Here is a 23059-nt window from a genome sequence, read left to right on the forward strand (position 1 = left end):
CAGGGCCGGGGTGGTGGTGTCGCGATGTTCATCCGAGATTCTATACCCTTCAGGGCTGCCCCTGTCCCAGAGATCAGTGGTATAGAGTGTGTTGGCCTAGAGTGGTTGGCCTCGGAGAGGTTGGCTGTCCTCCTGGTGTACCGGTCGCCTAGCACACCGGGAGGTAGCCTGCTACAGCTGCTAGAGGTGGTGGCCGACTGGGCATTGCGGTTTCCCAAACTTATTGTTTTGGGGGACTTCAATGTCCATGTCGACACTGCCTCCTGTACAGTGGCTGCGGACCTGGTGTCATCCATGGCGACACTAGGCCTCTCCTTGGTGAACTCTGGCCCCACTCATGAGGCCGGTCACACTCTGGATCTGGTCTTTGGTTCAGGGGTTGATATGGCCGTATCCTCTATTGACAGAGTGCCATGGTCCGACCATTATGCCCTGAAGGACTATTGGTTTCACAGCGGCGTAAGTTTTCATGGACTAGTTGCCTGGTGCATAACATGGCGATCCCCTGCAATCAGACATAATAATCATAACATTTTGCATTTATAAACCACTTCTGAGCATTCAAAGTGCTCTACACACCTACACTGTAGCATCCCCTACAAATGTTCTCTAAGGTATCATCACTCCCATACTGCAGGTAGGGAAATAATACCAAAACAGCAGCTTTGCACACCAACTCTGGCAGACTTGTTTTTACTCTCACCGATGCAAACTTGTGTCCGAAGCTTATCCATTCCTTTTGCACCAAGACTTCAAAGCCCACAATTGTTCTGTAGTAGCTGTCCAACATCAACATAGCCAGAGATGTCAGTTGTGCGGTACGGTCCCAACCATCACTGCAGTGCACCAAGACAGAGCTCTTTCCAGAGGACACTTTGTCTGCTACTTGAATGGCGCCTGTCAAGACTAGCTGAAAAATTGGAAAAACAAAAGTGTTGGAAAGGAGTATTTTTGCTGCAACCTCACTGCAGTTTTAATCAAAAGAACTACCACCACAATTCAGGTCTGCCTTTGAGAGAGGTACACCAACTAAAATGTGACTTTGATTCATTCTTACCTTGATATGCTCAAGCCAGTGAGTGGACTCCAGACTGGACAGCCAATGTGATTCCTCCACATGAGGGTAAACAATGTCCTTCAACTTCTTTAAGGATTCTCGCATGACATGAATATTGTGGATATCGAGGAAGAACAGCTCTGCATTGGGATATGCATCATCACTTTCATACCCCCCACCAGTTGCCTGAGAAAAGACGACATGTGTGCTTAGCTTTCTTCAGAGCACTGTTGCAATAGCATCTTCCGAAGTAAAACATGTCAGGTCATTCAAGACTGGAAGGATAGAGAAGCTGTGCCATGTCACGCTCTTTTACATACAGACAAAATGTAATCTGATTCAGACGAACAGGAATGTATTGAAATGCTTTCCACAATATTTCCTTGATGAAGAGAACAAATCAATACTCAGAAGGAAAAGAAACAAAGTATTTCTTCAAGATAACATGACCAAAAAGCTGGTGTCTTACAGCATAAGGGAAATGTGGGCAACAATGCAAGTTTAATGCAAAATGGTCCTCATTATCTTTTTTACATCAGAGGATTTAAATATCACTAGGAAAATTAAGAGGCCTCAGGGCCATTCAGTTTGATTTTAACATTCAATTCTTCCAAGGAAAATCTTCCACCATTCAAGTTTTAGCTTCCCAGTGTTAATTTTTCTTTCAGCCACACAGGTATAAAAACACTTAATGGCACTCACAGTTTCCATAATCTCCTCAGGCAATGGAGCTATAAAGTCTGCTCCACCACTAATATTACAGAATGAGAGACAAAATGTACACACTCCTGAGGAGTTACGGAAACTCTGAGCAGACTTTCCAAGGTATTTGCTGTCATCCCATTTCCCATACTTGAGTAAAACTGAGCCAAGTTCTGCTGACTGTAAAAGATACACAAGCGCTCCTTCCTGTCAGTGCCATATAGAGAAGCCTATTGCAGAGAGTCATCTAGCTGTCTGTCTGGAGCAAAGAGAGACAGTTAATTTTAGCTGTGGGAGTGGCTCTGTAATCCTGGGGTGTGGACCAAGCAATAACAAAGCACTGGGAGTAGCCAGATTGCAGGAGGAAAGGAATGCAGCCACTACACCACTCATAAACAACAGCTAAATTCTTCAACTTTTTTCCCATTTAAGGATTTACAGCAGTGAAAGTTTTTTCCCATCTCCAAAGTTAGAATTATTTTCTGCCGCTTCAAAGTAAGTTACTAATTTCAAAGGAAAGAGTTACCAGGCACAAATCTGCATAGTGTACTATTTAAAATGCTGGTTTCTATCCGTACATAGTAACATTACTTTTAATTTAATTATTAATATGAGTGAATGTTAAATGCTACTTTTATAAGCCCACCAGTGCCTTAAATCTGTTGGCAGGACCCTGCCCCAATTCTCCACTGCAAAGGATTCTGCAACTCTGATTCTGTAGAACCAGCTGCTCAGAAGGCATAAATCTATTAGCCTTTGAAAGGTTGCAAGACATTTCTGTTTAGGTAAATATGGGGCAGAAAGAGAATTCACTGTTTATTTTCTGCGGTTTTCTTGTCATTTTCTTGGAATTTTAGCATTATTGAGGACTGTATTTTATTGCTGTAGGTATATTTTTAAGAGTTCTCTTAAGTCTAACAGGGTTGTGGTGATGAAGGCAAAGTGGAAAATAACATCTTAGAATGCCACAGGCATCAGAGACTATCATTATTTGCAGTTGATGCTCATTGTGAAAGAAGCATAAGAAGGATAACTAACCTTATAACCTATGAGAACATGATTGATAATGTAAACAAAATAAAAACTTAGCAAAAAGGAAAGAATATCCAGTGGCTCTTATATTGTTAAATGATAACATTAAGAGAACATATACGGTAGTTGAAGAGAGAGGCCAACTAAGAAGAAAAATGGACTTTGAACAATTAATAGCCACAAATACAAGACATCTGTTAGGAAAAAATTATAAAATTCTATTGAAATATGATACTGAAACAGAGTAGTTAAAGATTGTTTGATAAAGTGGATGTAAAACTTTGGAGAAAACATATACCGGTATATGAAGCAATAGGAGGATTTATTGACTAAAGAAATTGAGTGTACAGAATGTCAAACATTAAGAGAGAATTGATATAAAATTAAAGAGGGCATATTTCGCCCAAATATGTAGAAAATCATTAGCAAATATAGTGAGAATTGTTGGAAATGCCAAAGTATGGATGCATCTTTCTATCACGTGAGGTGGTCATGCAAGAAAGCAAGAACATATTGGATAGACATCCATGATGAAATGCAAAAGATTTTAAAAATTAAGTTTGTGATGGACCCTAAAAGTATGCTATTAAATAAATTATCAAGCAATATGCCAAAAATGTATAATGAATTATTCAAATTTATGGTAACAGCAGCTAGAATAATACTTGAAGCAAAGTGGGAAACAGACAAATACCCAACTTGGGAAGAATGGGAAAAAAATTGGAAGAGACTACCAAATCAGCAGGAATTTGCATTTCTAATTTAGGGCTTATATGGGGCAGATCTAATGGCAGTGACAAAAAAATGACATTTTGGTCAGTCACTCAAGACATTTCTAGATCAAAAATGCAGACGGCATTCTAAAGCAGCAAGTATTTCTTTAAGACTACTGTCACACACACACAAACAAGCCTTGTGGTGTGACTGTCATCAAAGATACTACAAAGACACCTGCTTACCTTATTGGCTACAGCATTTACACTGGGCCTTGCATCATAGATAGCCAGTTTTGAGATTTGGCCATTAGTTTCCTTTATGATTTCCAGATACCTTTCATCATCTTTGTTTCTTCTGCCACTCATACCAACAAGTGGTTGGCTGGAACGTGTGATGACTGCCTGGTTCTCTGGGTGTATCCACGACAAAACCTAAATATACAAGACAAAATGTTCATTAAGTGTCCGGTGATTTTTCATTGGCAGTAGGCCAGCTGTTCAAGTCCCCTTGTATTGAGGCAGCCCAGAGGGTGAGTGGAGGCCTGGCCTTTATGCTATGCTTGCAGGCCTCCAAGAACATCTACTTGGCCACTAAGGGAAGCAGGATGATAGACAACATGGATTTAATCTCAGCTGGTTGCAAGAACTTAAATCTGATGCAAGTGAAACTTTGTCAGTTTCAAACTTCAGGTCTTAGAATTGTCCTTCCCAGGATACTGCAAGACTGTGGCCATAGAGATGTGTAATTATTTAACTATAACTAAGAGTGTGAACATAACATGCTAGTGACTAAGATCATCCAAGAATACATAACAGAAGAACGACCAGAACTTTAATGGATTTCATGAGAGCTCACTTCCCATCTTAGAAGAGAGTTCTCATATTCACACATAATGGAATACATAATAAGGTCAAGACATGTTAAAAAGTCATTTGCTTAAATCCGTGCCTGAGGAGTAGGATCAAATTGACCTGGAGAAATGGAAACCAAAGTGTTAATACTTTCTTTCCGTTCATCTACTAATGCCTATGCTTCTCAACCACAATGAGGTTAATGGCACAGTGCCATTTCATGCCTCTCCCAGTAATAGAAAAAAATGTATACAGAAAAAAAAGATACAATGACCCACAAAGATCTGCTTGCTTCATGAGTTATACAGGATACATTTTTGAGCCCAACAACACAAGAATGAATCAGTTGCTGCTCTGATGTTTGGAAGCTGAGAGAGGAGGGATGAGTTAGCTTCTATTTTGTTTTTGAGCTATTATCAGCCTTGCTGACAGAGTCAGGATATTAACGTTAGCATTTACATAAGACAGGAAAAGGGAAGGGAGAGAAAAGAAAGATCTGCACTTTGAAATGCTCCTCAGACAGTTCATTTCTTAGTGTTTTGTACACATAAGAATGTGCAGACATATACACATGACCAGACAGTCAAACTTACCCAGCAACTTCTATAAAATATACGTCTAAAAACTGTACCAACACTTAACCCCAGACCATACTAACACTTGCTTGAATCTGGATGCACCTCATGGCTATACTTCTCAACCACAATAAGGTTAATGGCACAGTGGTGTTTCATGCCTCTCCCAGTAACATTTATACTTTGCATTGTACGCTCTGGCAGTCATTTTTACATATGGGCCATTATATGCACATGCACCGTTGAAGCAAACAGTTCATACAGTAAAATTAGAAGAAAACAGTGATTTTTTCATACAGTCTCCCCAATTTTTTGCTGCTGTTCTAAGCACCTCTTAGCAGCTGGTGGCATGCTCAATACAACCCTCAAAGCCTTTTAATGATATGACTTACTTTAGGATCTATTCATCCCCTTCAAAGGATTAGTAAAGAACATTTTTTTCCCTACAGGCAAGGTTAAGAATTATTGAACATACGAAGCAAATTTTGAAAAACATGAGTTACTTACTGGTATTCTACATCGGGATCTAAAAGCAGATACTTTCTTGAGATCTTCATCTGTGGCATTATACGGCACCACCAAAAGTGAGGGATATGTGTCACACAGTGCATAATGTTCATTGAGAAATGTTACTCTCCACTGTTCATTGGGCAGACCCTTCAAAAGAAAAAGGGGGACAACAATTTACATGGTACTATTTCACATCTGCTCTAATTAGGTTTCATGTTGCTTATCCTTGTGTGTACCATTATGGCCACAGGGTGGCAATAACCTACCAATTTGCCACAGATATTTACAGAAATGAGGATCTAGATCAGTAGGCACCAAAAAGATTAAGAATCACAGGAGACAAGATGCTGCCAATGAGTTTCCAGCCCAACAATATGAAACACCCAATGCCTACTAAATTGTAACTGATTAAGAGCTGTGAGTAAAACAATACAACTGTTTGATTGGTCTGAAAACAAATTCAGAAGAAGGAACTTTATGTTCCTCCAGCTTGCTATGGAAAAATCAGCTCGAATGAAAGGGAAACCAAAAATGAAAGCAGGTGACTCTCTAAAGCAGAGGTCTTCAAACTATGGCCCTCCAGATGTTCAGAGACTACAATTCCCATGAGCCCTACCACTTGGCCATGCTGGCAGGGGCTGATGGGAATTGTAGTCCATGAACATCTGGAGGGCCATAGTTTGAAGACCTCTGCTCTAAAGTCTTACTCTACAGCCTGATTTTTCTCTTCTGCTCCCAAATATCCACAGGTGTTACATAAAACACTGCATGATGTCACCCCCAAGCACTCAATACAACTAATTCTGAGCCAAGGTGAATGCTGACCTAATGCAGTGTTGGAGGAGACACTCCTTCCAAAGCCTACCAGAGCACTGAGAGGAATGCCTGGTTCCCCATCCAGACACAGGCGCACACACACACACACAGATTTGGATGCAGTGTTTTTCTTTTTTTAAACCCACGTCCCCCCTCCAAATCCGGGTTCTTAACCCCAGACCATACTAACACTTGCTTGAATCTGGATGCACTTCATCCTACTGAAAAAACTACTTGGGGAAAAAATCCACATGAATCAACTATGGACATATAAAAACATATTCAACTTTTTGAATTATCACAATTCAAGTATGAAATAAGACTCTGGAAGAGTTCTGAAATAGACCATAATACCCCATCGCTTCTGCCCACTGTCATTACTTATTCAAAATTTGCTGCAACATGCATGAAATTTCCTAAAATTTCCATGTTATTTTCGAATCTTGGGAAATAAAAGCAATGGGCAATGTTTAAAATTTAGGTGCATTAGGACAAATCCGAAATGTTATTCTGTAGTATTTGAATGAGCTAAAGATCAAACAAAAGGGAGAAAAAGAAACATCCAGATAGTCAAGTTTTAAAACAATCTTGCAGCGCCAGATGAAATCTGTTTGTAGCTAAGGCTCAACAGGCAGGGGCTGGGTTCGAAACACACAGTCCATGTTCCTAGCCTAAGGGTCATAAAAGCTTTCAGTGTCTTATTTTTCTGTCTGTTTAACCCAGTTCAGAACAACCCAGACTTCTTCCCCCCAATAAGTATTCAAAACACACACAGAATCAGGTAAATAAAGGCAATGTTCCAATCAAACAACAAGAACGAGCTCTCAAGCAGATTTACCTGTCTCCTGTATTCAACCATGGGATTGTAAACCAGCCAACCATTTTCAGGAAACTTCTCTTCATTGAGAAACGCAAAAAATTGCTATAAGAACAAAAAAAAGGGGATGGGGGAAATTACTAGATTGGTATCCAACAGAAGAAAACAGCTTCAAGAGAAGGAGCTGGTCTCTCATCACGTCCCACAAACAGACAGAAATGCCTTTGCTCCCATCACCTGCTCTGTTCAGTATATATATGAAAGCAGTTCGTTGAAACTCAAGGATTCCCACCCTCTGCTTTCATTTTCACTAGCCAGGGTAAAAAGCATAAAGGCAGAAGAGCACTTATCTTTAAAACACAGGTGGAGGCAGTCTCCTGTTCCATTAAACAGTAAAACAAAGAACACACAATAAGACTTAACAACCACCACTGCACTAGAAACGAGCCTCAATCACACAGAAATCATAGTTATTGCTCAGCTGGAAAATAAAGATGCCTGAAGCAATTCTACCACCAAGCTACGCTGAGGCAAACTTCTAAGCAGCAGTTAAGATACTGGCACTGTAGAGACTCTTCTCTCCCCATTTCTCACTCGTGTGAAAACTCTACCACAGTAACTTTTACCTGATGTAGTAGTTTTGTGAAGCTCTGCCTATAAATTCTGGATTAAGGGCAAAAGCTGGCTGGTTTTAGCAACATTTAAGAATGCGGCAAACATAACTAATCACGGAGGGTTGGGGTAAGGAGAGACTGGCAAGTGAAAGCGGAGCAAGCTCAGTGCAATCCAGATCCCTAAATTCTGGTCTGATTTGCCAGAAATTAGCAACCTAAATGGCAGCTGCAGCACAAAACCTTGGCTGCCAACATGCTTTTCAGTAAAATTTAAAGTGCTAGTTATTACTTTTAAAGTCCTAAATAATCTGAGACCAGGGGGGCCAAAGTGCCACTAGCTCCCACAAAAATCCCCCTACCAGTCTACAGCAGTCTTGCTCTGTGTGTCCCATCTTCTGAGGCAGAACCTTTTCTGTCGGGGCACTGATGCCGGAACTACCTCCTTGTACCTGTGGACCTTGTGAACCTTTGAGTGGCAGCAGAAAAACATTTCCTTTTGCTACCTAAATGGTTATTTCTCTTTTTTTCATTCATGTTGTTGCTGTTCCATTGCTTTCACATGCATTGCACTTTATCTAGTGTAGAGCTCATTCCTCAGGCACTGGACATGCTCAGCTCACTGAAAGATATTGATGGTCTTGAGTCAGTAGAAACACCTAATGCCCGGGGAATGTGCCATGCAGCGGAAGATCGTCCTGACAACGGATAAGGGCACGGCAAGCAGAAACAAAAATGTGGGTGCCTTCTTCTCTTGTGTGTTTGATATTGCTTTGCCGTTTGAGACGGGAAGCCGTCTAGGAGGACTACTTGCTGAGCATCAGATTTAAGCCATTTAAACAGAGATGCAAACATTAGTACGCTTGGCACCCATATAGCACCTTAGCAAAGGACTTTATGTAGATTATCCTTAACTAGTGTTCTGTAAAGTAAGTGACACATGGTAGCTAGGATACCTAGAAACTGGAGTTTGACAGCTGTCAGATACAGCCCTCCCCCCCCCAACTTCCAACCCAGGCAGTTCTTAACTGCCAACTTGCCGACAGTCCAATAACATTTTGGGACCTGCCGCAGCAAGGACGTGTGTGGCTTTATAGCTGATGATTTGCAGGCACAGGTGGTATTTGAACTATGGAAATGAATTTTAAACTCATTCTCAGCCATTATATTACACCAGCTCTCATTTATAACTAGCACTTGGTTCTGGATCGAACTGCTGCCAAGATTTATCAAGCTATTAATGTGTGCCAAAGTGCAGCACTTTTTGTGTCTGAAGACTGCAGAGTGAGCTCCTTGCTCCTGAACACTTGTCAAAAAGCGAGAGCCCTCTCCACTCCCCACCCCCCATTCCCAACATTTAAAAGGTTTTTAGTTTGTATAAGAATCAGCAAGAAAGGGTGAAAGTGAGGTGAACTGAAAACGAAGAATATCCCATGAGGTACAGGAAATCTTGGCATATGTTACTAGAAAGATCTCCTGCTGCTACTGAAAAGGGGTGTGTTAAAATATGGCAAACCAAAGGAATTGGGCATCTTTATTGTATCCATAAATTGTTTTCCTCCCCTACAATTCATGGTTGTTTTTATTGTTGTTACAGTGTTACAGGGGGAGGGAACTCCAGGGAAGCAGTAAAAAAAATCAATAAAAATGCAAGAATTTTTGAAAGAAAAGATGGTTCCGATATGAAAGGATCTGAATATCAAAATGATACTCTCATTGAACAAAGCTGAAATTCCAAGAAGCGACCAAGAGGGAGAGAAAACACAGCTCTCTCTATTAAAAAGTAATTTAAAATACATGCTTATGCTCACAAAGCCTCTGCACACTGTCTTGAAAAATGTCTTCTGCAGGTTGCCCTTATCTGAAGAAATCATCTGACCTAGCTGCCAAATTTACTGTAAAACTTGTTTATACTCATGTTGGTAATTTAGTAATCAAAATAATTTTGCACCATGCTGCATCAAACAACAGGGGGTTATAAAAATAAAAGGTTTCTCGTCTTCTTGGCTTTTGGGTAGTTTGAGGAAACGATAAAAAGGCTCTTGGGAAAAAAACAGTGGTATGATGTACTATTGTAATTGATGGACATGAGGTTGCTTTAGTCTGTGGTATACTTTTATGAATTCATATAGTCAAAACTGAACAAAATGGCAACTCTCTAGTTCAAATTAAATGTTATGCTTAATAATATCAAAGGATGGGTGAGTTCTAAAATCTATTGTGCCTCCAGGATTATACCAACTGCAGAGTTACACCAACCACAAAGCGTGGCCTGAAATTCTCCCAGAATGACAACTGATCTCCAGACTACACAGATCAATTTCCCAGCAGGAAACTTTGGAGGCCAATCTTTATAGCATCACATGCCTGCTGAGCTCACTCTCCTCCCAAACTCTGTCCTGTCAAGGCACTGACTTCAAATCGCCAGGAATTTCCCAAGCTGGAGTTGGCATCCTTAAGTCCCTCACTGTTAAGAAAAGGCATGTAAAGAGAGTTCAATGGTGGTTTGGTTCCCACCAGATTCATAAGCAACACCTGAACTTGCATGTCGCGCACACACACACACCTTTGTACCATCAGCTACTGAATTGATTTCACTTCTTGGAAGGCTGTCAATTATCAGCAAACCAGAGCTGGCAAATCAGAGTTATGGTTTATGCTTTCACTATAACCCAGATTCCAAGTAGGACTTATAATTTGCTGCTCTGGGCAGTTTGCCACCAAAGCAGAAATAACTCATTCTTTAGCTGTAGAAGAAGAATTGGTTTTTATACTCCGCTTTTCTCTGCTGTAAGGAGTTGCAAAGCAGCTTACAATCGACTTCCCTTCCCCCCTGCTCCCCACACAACAGACACCTTGTAGGTGAGGCTGAGAAAGTTCTGAGCGTACTGCGAACAACCCAAGGTCACCCAGCAGGCTTCACATGGAGGAGTGGGGAATCAAAACCCAGTTCTCCAGATTAAAGTCTGCCGCTCATGTGGATGAATAGGGGAACAAACTCAGTTCTCCAGATTAGAGTCTGCCACTTTTAATCACTGCATCACACTGTGTAAGAGAAAAGGGGAAGAGCACTAGCGGGAGGATCCCAGGGCTTATTTCAAGCTTTCTAATATTCAAAACACAGCAGCGGAGTCTATGAACTATTACACAGCTGAATACTGCCTTATGTGGCAAAGCTTACCAATCTGATCCTCGACTCACAGCACAGCCTGTTATCACATTAAGAGCTCCTCTGATTAGCTCTTTTCATTGCAGATGCCAGGCCAGCTGCCCAAACCAAAATTGGAATAACAGAGACGCTGAAGAGCTGATCAAGAGATTCTAGAAACAGTTGAACTCAGCAGAATCAGAGACTTGAAAGGAAACTGAGGCTACCATCCAATGAGCATTTTAAACGCTTTGTCTACAACAGCATTAAAAATAATCAACAAAATGTAAGAGACCATATCTTAAAAACTGATAAACATTGCAGTACATTACATGACGAACATCTGTGTGAATCCTGCAGTGCAGTTTGTTTGTTTTTGTTGCGTATCCAGTACACTCAGGTAGCAAGAACTATTCTACTCAGCAAGAGATGCTCCAAAGATAAAGGCAGCAGCTTGGCTATCTCAGTCAGAACGATGCAAAGTTCTGTGAGACTCTGATTTGTAGAATACTTATATGCACAGCAACCATGCTTTCCTTGTGAAAGCGAGAACCACCCAACATGTGCATAGGAAATAAGCAGAGTACAGCCCAGTTCATGAGAGATGGAAAAGCAGCACATGCATAAAGTATACTCTGAAAAATCAGAACTAGGAAGCTGGGGCTAGTGAATCTGAATCACAGAAGTCTGGTGAGCACTTAAATTAACACCATCATTGGACACTGAGGGATAGTTTCAGAAGTTCGAAGTGGTAACGAAACACAGCGCAAACAATCCATTTTTCCAACCTGCACAGAAATAGCCAGTCATTCAGTTCACTTCTACATATCTGCCCTGTCTATTTTCCTGCAGCATAAAACCTGAAGCAGAACTATCTTTGTTTTATGTATACACCCTTGTTCATAAATAAAAATATAGCTTATTACATATGTGAAGGATGCTCTATCAGAAAAAAGATATAATGACCCACAAAGATCTGCTTGCTTCATGAGCTATACAGGATACATTTTTATGCTCAACAACGTAAGAATGAATCAGTTGCTGCTCTGATGTTTGGAAGCTGGGAGAGGAGAGATGAGTTAGCTTCTATTTTGTTTTTGAGCTATGATCAGCCTTGCTGACAGAGTCAGTATATTAATGTTAGCATTTACATAAGACAGGAAAAGGGCAGGGAGAGAAAAGAAAGATCTGCGCTTTGAAATGCTCCTCAGACAGTTCATCTCTTAGTGTTTTGTGCACATAAGAATGGGCAGACATATACACATGACCAGACAGTAAAACTTACACAGCACTTCTATAAAATATACTTCTAAAAACTGTACCAACACTTTTAAAAGTTTTTAAACCATATTTGCTCAAGACCTTGAAAATGAAACAAAAATGAACACTTCTTAGATACTAAAAAGCTTAAGATCCTATAAGACAAAGTCTGTTTTGATTGATGATACAATTTCAAGAGTTTCTGAAAGAGTTTATTTTATACAGGAAAGCAGGAACAAGCTCTTCTGTTCATTTCCTGGGGCTTTTCAACAATGGATAGATATCTAGTGACTGTGTTAGGCACACGTTGGCATCTAGAGAGGATCTCAGCTGGCAGGATGATCTCATCCTGGTGTAGGTCTCTCATTCACTTTTCCCCCTCAAAAAGGGAGAAAAAGCTTTTGATTTTATACATTGCAAAGTTAAGGACAGCCAAATCCTAGCTCTTAAATAACATGTTCTGCACATAAAATTAGAAGAAGTTATGAAGCAAAATAGAAAATAATGTTGGAAGTAATTAAAAAGCCAGTCTCCCTGGACACGTGCAAACTTTGAGCATCAGCAGGCCAGGAATGTGAGATGGAAGTCGGAACACCTACAATGGGCAGTTCAGTCTCCTAGTAACCCAGGCTGTCAGTCTTCAGATTATCCATCTTGCTTCAGAGGGCAAAAGCTGACATAAGTTCAGAATGGGCCAGACCACAGTTCCAAACAAGAAGGGAGAAAGAAGAAGCATTTAGTGCATCGCAGGTGTTTTTGCCTGAAGTCACAGCTGGCAGCATATTGGTCAATAGTCTGTCCTTAACTGGACTGCTATCAACTATTACTTCATTAAATCAAGAATGCCAAAGTGGAACTGGTGTTTGTGTGTGTGCACTATCACGGCTGACTTATGGTGACGCCATTGAGTTTTCAAGGCAAGAGGTGTTTGGAGGTGGTTTGCCATTGGCTGTCTCCACGTGGGCTGAGAGAGTTCTGTGAAATCTGTGACTGGCCCAAGGTCACCCAGCAGGCTTCAAGTGGAAGGGTGGGGAATTAAACCCAGTTCTCCAGGTTACATCTGCTGCTTTTAACCATTATACCATGTTGGCTCCCTATGTAGCTGGTAGCTTATTTTTTTATTGCCACTATAACCTCATTGGTTGATACAGGTTGCTTCCCTCTGCATCAGTGAGGGAGGGGAAGGACCCAGAAGCACCACATTCTCCAGCTAGCCACTAGCTTGAACGGCAAGTAACTCCAAACAGGAACATAAGCTGTCAGTCCTCAATGTGTCTGCATCTGGGACTATCCAAGACTCAAACTGACATGCTAAAAGAACTAGGAAGTAGAGTCTTCTCCATGCTACTTTGCTTTATCTTCTGATTTTGTTTCTATTTTTTTAAATGTTTATCTTTCGGCTGACTCTGAAGCTCCAATAGGGGGAAAAGGCTAAAAAGAAGTAACATTTGGTGACTTGTCTGCATTTATAGAATATAACTTAGCGTTGTTAAAAATTGCAATGAATTATCGTTACAAATTAATTTGTTTCACCATAACAAATGCCCTAATTATAAAAGCTAATTGGTTATCAGATGAGATGATGACTAAAGTATTCTTTTTGCTTTTTCTAATAAAGTCCATGCCTGGAGGCTGGATCTGGCCCCTTGAGGGGACTTATCAGGCTCACAAGCCAGCTGAAGCAATCACCACCTTGCTTCCAACTTGGCCAGATCAGGAGCAGGGGTGGTGGTGGCCTCAGTTGGCTTGTGGGCCTGATAAGCCCTCTCAAGGAAGCCACCCAACCCTGCTGAGGACTCTCTGCTCCAGGCACCCCACCCCCATTGCCGCCTGGGGCCAGCCGAGGCAGCCACCAGGGCCCGGCCCAACCAAGTCTCATTTATGTCATATATGGCCCTCACAACAGGAGTTCGATACCCCTGATTTATGCTTTCCTATTTTAAATTGTATGGTTTAATAAATTGCTGAATTGTTGACTTTTTTATTCTCTGTAAGCTGTCTTGAGCACTATTTAGCAGAAAGGTGAAGTGAAAGTGTTCTGAATAAATAAAAATGCTTGAGCAATATCTGATCGTCTAAATGAGTAAACCCTTTTTGACCAACAAATGCTCTATTCCAACTGAGATTCTGTCACTGCACTCTATTATTGTTTCCAAAGCAACACAATATGCTTGTGTGAAATTTAACCCTTCCCTCTAAAAACAGAATGTACTGAAACATTCAACAATACCATATAGTGGGACCTCATTCACTTGTAATTTGCCAAAACTCACAGTCTGGCTTAGCATTTCTAATTATGAAATGGTGGTTATCACATCATCTTAATTGTAGTGCTTCTCAATTGAGTGACCTGGTTCACACATTCAGCTGTACTTCAACATGGCTGCGTCTATATATGCAGCAGAATCAGATGAACTGTATCAGGGGTGCAATTAACAAGGGAAAGTCAGCAAAACCTGCATCCCTACATGCAAGTCTTTAATTGTGTCATCTATTTGTAATGCCACAATCTGATGTGTGCATAACCAGGACCAAATATTAAGTAAACAAGTGACATCGATGGATGTTTGTACCAGCCTCAAGTTTCCTGGGGGAAAGCCATCTGAAATGAGGAAACAAAGGTCCAATGTGCTAACATGCGAGGCACTCAGTACTGTTACGACTCAATGCCCCGTAAACAAAAATGCTCCGCCATTCTTTTGTTTACCTAACCATGTAAAAGATCACAAATGTTTAAGTCTAAAACAGCGAGTTCTGATGTTTTAGGTCCTTGATGCAATATTAGTATTGCAATCATTCTTGCTTGAAAGTAACTTCGATTGAATTCACCAGGATTTACTTCTAAGATAACTATGAGTAGGCCACAAGACTCTGAGAGATGACAGTTATTTATCCAAGAAATGAACCAGAAACCAAATTGGTTTTATACTTTTCAGAAAAGAGAAATGAACAGCAAAAACTACCTTACCAAGTTATGCGATTGTGGAAAAGCATATTTGGTCAAGACTTCAAATATATCTCTCCTGCTATGACCTTCTTGTTTCAATGCAAAGCGCAAATTTCTCATATCCTAAAAGGTTAAAAACAGCAAGTTGAGCACAAGGTGATGAGCAAACTTATCCATAAATCGGCTATGCCAGTAATTTTGGAATTTATTAAGGATTAAACTGGCTGATGTTAAACTCAGATATTCTCCTTTTATTACTCTGTACAGCAGGCTAAAACCAAAAATATACATATGAAACACTTTTATTCTGAACATTTACCAATGTTTATTCTAGACATTTATCAAGGCTACAATCTTACACTTTCTATCTGCTTATGTTTCTCTGTTGCAGAGATTATTCTCTACTGCACAGAATTTTTCTCACATGCTATGTACTTTTTGGCCAGTTAAAAAACTTTGAAGATGTATGAACTGAATATCTAGCATCAGATGAAAGCATGCTTTGCAGTGAACAGCCTCTGCAATGGATGAACAGAAGTGTCACCAAAAGATAGGTAAAGGATTCAAGTCCAGGTATAAAGAACTGGATTTTTATAGTACAATAGTTGACAAATAGATTACAGATACTTTTATATTTCTACTGAACCAGTGGCAACAACAAAATTAAATTCTACATTTGGAAAATTACAGCATATCAGTAAAGAAAAACAGACAATGATAACCAGATGAGTGAACATCGGTGAACTACTAACAGATCCATCATCTTGGCAAGAAGAGCAATCTTGAAACTGTGATTATACTTTCTTCCCACCCTGCCAGAATGGCCTACTTCGTCACCACATTACCAGTGTGTTTCCCATTCACAAGCTGCAATGACACAAAAAGAACTCCAACACATACTCATCCTCCTGATCCCAGGCTTTATCTCCTTAGTCCAAGTTCCCCCTTTGAGATAGTGGGACTCCCTTGGCAATTTCAACATGACTCCATGGTATGAGGGAACTATGAAGCCTGCACCCATGTGTTTTCTGGCAGATGTCAAGATCACAGAGGGCTCGTGACAGCGAGATCAGCTGGCACATTGGCAAACTGACTGATCAAATTGGGTTGAATCCATATACATTTTTCAGCTGCAGAATGGAACTCTTGACTCCAGCTTACTGATCTCCATGAATTGCTGCTTCTGAGAGATAGGGAACAATGATGAGTGACATGGCAGGTGGGGTCTGCAGTGAAAAGGGGGGTTTGGTGAGAACCGCTGCATTAAGTTGGATCCAACCAATAATACCAGCTCACCACAAATGAAAGCAGGCTTCCTATAAGCTGCTCATATGCCATTTGCGAGCATCATTAAGCTCATCTACTCAATAAGTGTCATGTTATCCAGTGGATAAGACAAAAAAGAAAGCATCCTTAGGATTGCAGCCATGTTCATTTTAAAAATGGTTTTGAATTGACTGTATTTTCATGCTCTAATTTTAACTGAAGTAACCTGTCTCAAAAGTTTTTGGCCAAAAGGGAGCTCTTTTTGGGGGGTGGGGAGGTGTCATGATGCATGGTTTTCAAGGCAAGAGAGATTCAAAGATTCACTTGCCTCTGCATAACTACCCTGGTACTCTTTGGTGGCCTCCTATCCACATACTAACCAGGGCCAACTATGCTTAGTTTCCAAGATCTGATGAGATCAAACTAGCCTGGGCTATCCAGGTCAGAGCAAAAACAGGATACAGATTTTTAAATACCTCAGCACTGCAAGACTGCACAACTCAGGATTTAAGAATCAATTTATTTTCACCAGAATTAACAATTTCTCAACAAAAAGCTAGTAAAGTATTATTTTAAACCTTACCTTACAAGTAATATCTAATCCATATGAGTTTTCTCCTCTACTTGAAGCTCCTCCCATTTTCTCAATCCTTGAAATTACACCCAAAGGGACATCTAATACCACAACAGGATCCTAATTAGGCAAAAGATAAAGTGACTTCTTCTTACAATCCACATTTTCATATTTTTTTGGGGGGGGGGAGTTTCCCCTTGAAACATACACTTCATGTAAATTCAATGGAAACTGCCTCCCTGTGATGAAGAGTAAACTTGGCTGTCACACAAGTAGTTATTTGCATGCACAGAAAGTATAGGGTGAGCAGCTGCTGGAAAAGCAACATTTCAAGTTTGTACCACAAAACCAACTTCACATTTATTGCTAGAAAACTACCTCAGTTATTACACCTCAAATCCCAAACTATCCAGATCATCAGCTAAGATCTGCCTCTCAAGCCTGCTCCATGTGGCCGAGCCTTCAGAAATGAGGTGAGGCAGGCAGTGACTAGAGACAAGGAATTTTCTATGGTGGCACCTTGCCTCTGTCCTTTCCCTTGAGTCTTGCCTGGGGCCTAGTTCACTTTCAGGTGGCTGGCCAAAGCACATCTTTCTACCCAGGCTTTTAGCGATTTCTTTTAACAGCTTTTTAATAACCTGCTCTTGTTTTATGGACATTTTTATGCTGCTTATGTTTTTTAAATTGTAAGCCACCTCAAGCAGGACTCTGAAGAAGTGGCATAGAAATATTATAAATAAGATTTTAAAAATATAATATGAGGCCACACATCTGCATTCAGACTTTTAAAATACTGGTTTCTGTAACAGAAAGAGAGAGCCAGGGAGGGTGGCTTTATGATGGAACAGGGTTGTAGTTTACTGCAATGATCATTGGAGGAATTATCCTGTTTCTACCTCATTGTCTTCAACCTTTGTAATTTCACTTACTACCTTTTCTATAGTATACCTAGTCTTAGTCAGCACTGCCTTAATTCTGTACTACTGCATTGTTTAGTAATTATTACTACTGCATTGTTTAGTCTTATACTGTAGGAGTGCATTACTTCTAAGACATGCCTTCAGTTTTGGCAATTCAGGTCATATGATTCTTCTAATTCAAAACTCAGCAAGTAGAGTAGTACTCTGAAGTCCCAGGGAAAGTTCACCTTGTCTCATGCCTAATGCCACTTCATTGAACGATTCAAATGATACTTTTACAAACACCTTTGAAAGCTACATGGCTTTTTAATGATCGGGCTAACAGTAAGACTTGATGATGCTGGTTTAAACAGACACTCCCTCCCTAGGGGCAGCCCATCGTGTGGCCTGGTGCCACTGCCACAATGTCTCCTGCATGGGCTCCTGGGTAAAGTCACCTTGGAGGTCCTGTCCTGTTGGTGATGTCTTAGTCCCCTCCCCATTTCTTCTCTAAAAGATTAAGAACAAGGGGGAGAAGGCACTGACACACCACAATTTTGTGAAGCATGACACTGAAGGCAAACAGTTTGGCCTTTTTTGTATGGTTCCAGGGCAGGCCACAGCACAGCTACCTACTTAGGAGGCAGCTCAGGTGCACCACTGGAGTGCTGTACCTGGTGGTGGTACTGCTTCTCCCCCACCCCCCAATTCTGGATTGTGCTACTCATATAATCCACCCAATGTAACTAATTGTTTCCACCGCAAGTGTAGCACGCTACTAGAGAGTACTTACCGATTCCACGCTTCTTAAGTACAGTCTGTAGTTCGTTATGTACACTCTTCCTTTAATGGGGCCATTAAACGGACAAATGTAAATGACTTCCTTATCTGTGGAAGGAACCACAGTCCCACATTTAAGGTTACAAAGTACATTCAAGCGATCCTTTCCATATTAAAAAATAAGCAGCAAGCAACTGCCCTCAACAGAAACAAGCGAGAAAACAAGAGAAATCACTTATAATACTAAAAGGCCTTCACGCCATGTCACTTTCAGTACAGAATGGAAGACACAAAGCAGAGTCTCACATGCCCGACAAAGGGCTTTTGATCTGTGTTTCCTCCATAACAGTCTCTGACCTCAGTACACTATAGTAAGCTACTTCAAAATTCAAAGGACTGTCAAAAGTGGAATCTGCTAAGAAATTTTCAAAAACCAGAGAAATATTCCAAGTTCCTTGGTGCATCCAAAGCAGTTGTTTGGCTCCAGCCTGCTTCGGGTTATATTTTAGTGTTTCCTTGCTGCACACACATATAAGAACAACGACAGAGGTAAATTAGGCTGGCAGAGAGCGACTGGACCAAGGTCACCCAGAGAGATTACACTGCATAGTGGAGTCTCCCAGATTCTCAATCTGGCAATATAATTACTAGGCCACACTGATGAAGTGAGCTTACATTTAATGTGTTAAGAATGGCCCTGAAGATCCCAGCCAGGAAAGCTTCCATAAGCCAGAAAAAGGAGAGGGCATTCTCTGTTACAGGTTCGAGTTAAATCACACAGTACAACTCTATCACTGTGGCTCTGCTGCGTTCAACAGACTTGAACTGGAGCAATCACATACTGTAAGATACGCTCTTATATACTGGACAGCTACAATGTGGTATGTGTGTGCTGTTTGTAACACAGATTAGTAATTTTTAAAACATCCTCGAGTTTGCTATATAGCAAATACACACAGGATAGAATTCTTCAGTGTCTTTCCACCAAGTCTTCCTTTGGTGGAGAAAGCATCTTCACTAGGGAAAGACTTAGTTGCAAGAAGTCCAACTTAATCAAAGAGAGTTAAATTCCAATCCATTACACAACTAGTGTGCCCGATCACCTATTCTAGACAATCTATAGAATATGTTTTTGCAGTCGTTTAACTTTAGCACTATTCTTACTTGTAGTTTTCATCAGAGGACATCTCAAGTATCATCACCAACACAAAAGTTTTACAAAATGCGGCTCATTTTAATCTCCTACCTTAAAAATATCACACTACCTCAGAGATGAAAATCTTTTAGGAGGGCCGTGGGCAATTTTGCCTTTGTTAAAATGCTCAGAAACTTTGCTTAAGACAAGCTCAGCTTCTTCCTGAATTGGAAGCTCTTGATATACTGGCATTCTCTCTACTTTTTAGACACAGAAGCACTCATGCAGAAGCACCCTTTCTGTCATCCAAAGTGATACAACAGAGTCCAAATGTTGTTCTTGTGCTTTTGAACTGACTCCTGAAATGTTCAGTTATATGTTTTAGCCCTCTTTTTACCTGTGACTCTCATTTCCCCTGGTATACGAGGTATTTCTTCATTGTGTTCCCAGTTAGTTCCATCTTTTATAGGCTAGAGGAGAAAGCATGAAAGCAAAACATAAACTCACACTGCATGGACAGTTTGGCAAAATCTAGTACATGGAAGCCTCAATCTCCAGTCAGAATTTGGAGCCAAGAAACCACGTAGGCTTGTAGCATTACCGTGGGATTTCATTTGACATCTGGGAACTCAGTTTTAAAAAAATAATACATTACAAAATTTAAGATGTCACTAACTTAGGTTCTCAGCACAAAAAGCGCAGCCCAATCATCACGGCTGAGGTTGCTGGGGACAGCACTACCACTGCATTGCCCTCAGAAGGCTTTCAGGTGGCGTGGGGAGGCAACAGTAAAGAGAAATCCCCCAGCTGCCTGCAAAGCTCTCCATGGTCCAAAATGTAGTTATGCCACCCAAAAGTAACTCCGGACCATGGCACACCTGTTCCAAAGCCCAGGTGGAAACCATCTAATGTTGGCTCAATACCCCAAATGTCCCAATCCAACCAACACCCCCTCCCCCCAATCAGCATTCACTTAGACATCAGCATAGCTCTGCAGCAGCACCCACGTCTGGGTTTCACCACCATGGAACTGTGCCACCAATGGAGTTGTGCCTAGATGCCACCAATGGGGATGCCCCTTGTGCCAACAGAGAGGGAACAACCTTCCACTGCTCCCAGAAACTGTTCCACACTCCCCTCTGGATTAGCCTGAAGACTCTTCAGATATCCTGTGATTTTAACAAGATACACTAACCTTTTTAATGGAATTCTCCAAAGAGTTTGAATTACATCTAGGTGTAGAGGATGAGGCCATGCTGGGGGGGATCTGTTGAGAAAGCAGGAACAGAGAATGAACAGGAAAAGAGAACATAATTTTTTATTGGACTACATACATTATTAGAAACTAAAGTTGTGTTATCTGGGGAAGGGGGACAGAAGAGACTCTTTATTGTCTCCATTTTACTTTCTTATTGGAAAGCTTCTCACATTCTTTCTTATCCTACATTTACTTGGAAAACAAGCTAAAAATATTAAAGGTAGTTCCAATAACAGGGGCTAGTCAAGCAAATCCAAAACAACATTGAAAGACTATAAACCATGCAAACTAATATTTAAATACTTGTAAATTTCCCGTTAGGAAAAAAATATCAGAAAAGATTGGGCTGTTTTTTCCAAACCACACAAACACACATAAAATTGAAGGAAGAGGAAAACAGGAGTGATCAGTACTTTTCCAGTTTCAAATTCTTCCATTCCCAAACTTGAGAAAAACAACTTATAAAATCCGATTCTTCTTAAATATCAAAAACTTTGTTTCTTTATTTCCCAATAGAAAACATTGATTATACTTGTGAAGCATTGTCTTATAACACATCTGTGCAAGTTCTTTAAATTATTCAACACAGAAAGCATCTCTGCAACCCTAAGAACCTTAAAAAGGACACTGCTGTTATGCCCATATCACAGATGAGGGCATGGAGACTGATGGACTGTTTAGAATGACAATTCATGGAGCCAAGTGGTGCATTTCTTTAGCCACTGTGCCACACTAACTGTCATAAAAGGTATATTGGCTGCAATCTTATGCTCATTTAACTGGTAGTAAACACCACTGAACACAACAAAATTCACTTTCAACTAACAATGCACAGATTGGGTCACCGCATGTCAATTACTGAATCCTTTCTTGAGACTTAATTGCCTAAATTAACAATAGTACAAACAGCATTTCAGTTAGTCATATTCCTGGTTACTTACAGCTACCTACCCACTAAAACACAAAAGTATTTCCGAATAGTTTATGTATGTATCTTGAGAGATCTTTGCTGCAAGTACTAAAATCCAATATTGACATTACTATGAAAGACACCGATTTCTTCTCCCTGTAGCACAGATTATAGGAGTTGTTCTTGGAAAGCTGCCAGATTGATATTGCAACAGAATCCAAGATGGTATTTTACCCGAGTCTCAAAATAGCTGAAACTCTAATTATTGAGGCGTAGTCACAGCCATTTCATATTTAATCCACAGATTTCCATTGTCTGAACTGGTTGCATCCAGCTGTAAGGCCCTAGTTATATAGGGGCAGATTTAAAATGTTTGGGGCTCCAGCCCCCCTGCCCCACAAGACAATGGATTTTATTATGCAAACTAGTCATTAAAAAAAGAAATAAATTGGGATATTTTTCAGCTGCTAGTTTATTCCTGTTAGGCCCCACCACAACCTTACTCACTGGCAAAAAGCTTGCTGCTGGTGGTTTGCTTCATGTAACTGCAATTTTAATTGGTGTAATTTTAAGTATTTAAAAAATGTGGCAGGCTTTTCTGAACCGAAATTGTTCTGGCAATGGAAGATATAAATATTTGAATTACTAAGGTTTCTCCTCCTCATGAGTGTTAAAGTAATAAAATAACTGCTAAACCTATTTACTGATATTTTTGCCCTAATAAATAAAAACATGATGCTCACAGGGAGATCTGCAGAGGCATTAAGACCCATTCGTTTTTACTGATATAGACAAATGATTGTCAGTTCCCTGACTTTCAATTTGGGCTTCCCTGAAGAGGAACCTGTGTGTATTGGAGGACAGCAGAAGGTATCACACTGGGCAGGGCTACTGGAATTCAACACTTCCCTATGTAAACTGAGAGTTCACCTCTGACAGAGCATATATACACCTCTTCCGTGGGAATATATTATAAGACTAGCAATAAGCTTGTTGTGCAAAAAAAACACAACAGGCTCTAGAAAACTGCTGCTGGTCATTTCTTTCATTGTCCACGAAACATTAAAAACCTAGAGGCTTCTGCAGTATTCTAATCCCGCCCTTGAAAGTCTCTGGTGGTTACCAGCTCAGACTTGTGACATTCCTGGAGATCTAAGAGCAGGGAGGTCAGTCTGGGGAGAGGAGAGAACTCAG

The 23059-nt window shown here is 40.5% G+C and overlaps 1 protein-coding gene across 4 annotated transcripts in view; it reads right to left on the reverse strand.

Moving 5' to 3' along the window:
* The window catches only part of MTM1 (myotubularin 1), a 45260-nt gene that overhangs the window by 14657 nt on the left and 7544 nt on the right, over nt 1-23059 (reverse strand). For all 4 annotated transcript variants that reach the window (XM_048514445.1, XM_048514441.1, XM_048514443.1 and 1 more), the window contains exons 2-11: nt 20893-20964; nt 20095-20167; nt 18576-18670; nt 16893-17003; nt 15065-15166; nt 7099-7182; nt 5442-5591; nt 3751-3939; nt 1058-1243; nt 704-910 (exon numbers count right to left, since the gene is read on the reverse strand). In XM_048514445.1, coding sequence (XP_048370402.1) covers nt 704-910; nt 1058-1243; nt 3751-3939; nt 5442-5591; nt 7099-7182; nt 15065-15166; nt 16893-17003; nt 18576-18670; nt 20095-20167; nt 20893-20952 — 1257 coding nt within the window. In that variant the 5' untranslated portion in view covers nt 20953-20964. The remainder of the gene's footprint in view (nt 1-703; nt 911-1057; nt 1244-3750; nt 3940-5441; nt 5592-7098; nt 7183-15064; nt 15167-16892; nt 17004-18575; nt 18671-20094; nt 20168-20892; nt 20965-23059) is intronic.

This window comes from Sphaerodactylus townsendi, linkage group LG13, assembly GCF_021028975.2.
Source record: "Sphaerodactylus townsendi isolate TG3544 linkage group LG13, MPM_Stown_v2.3, whole genome shotgun sequence".
In the NCBI taxonomy this organism is placed as follows: Eukaryota; Metazoa; Chordata; class Lepidosauria; order Squamata; family Sphaerodactylidae; genus Sphaerodactylus; species Sphaerodactylus townsendi.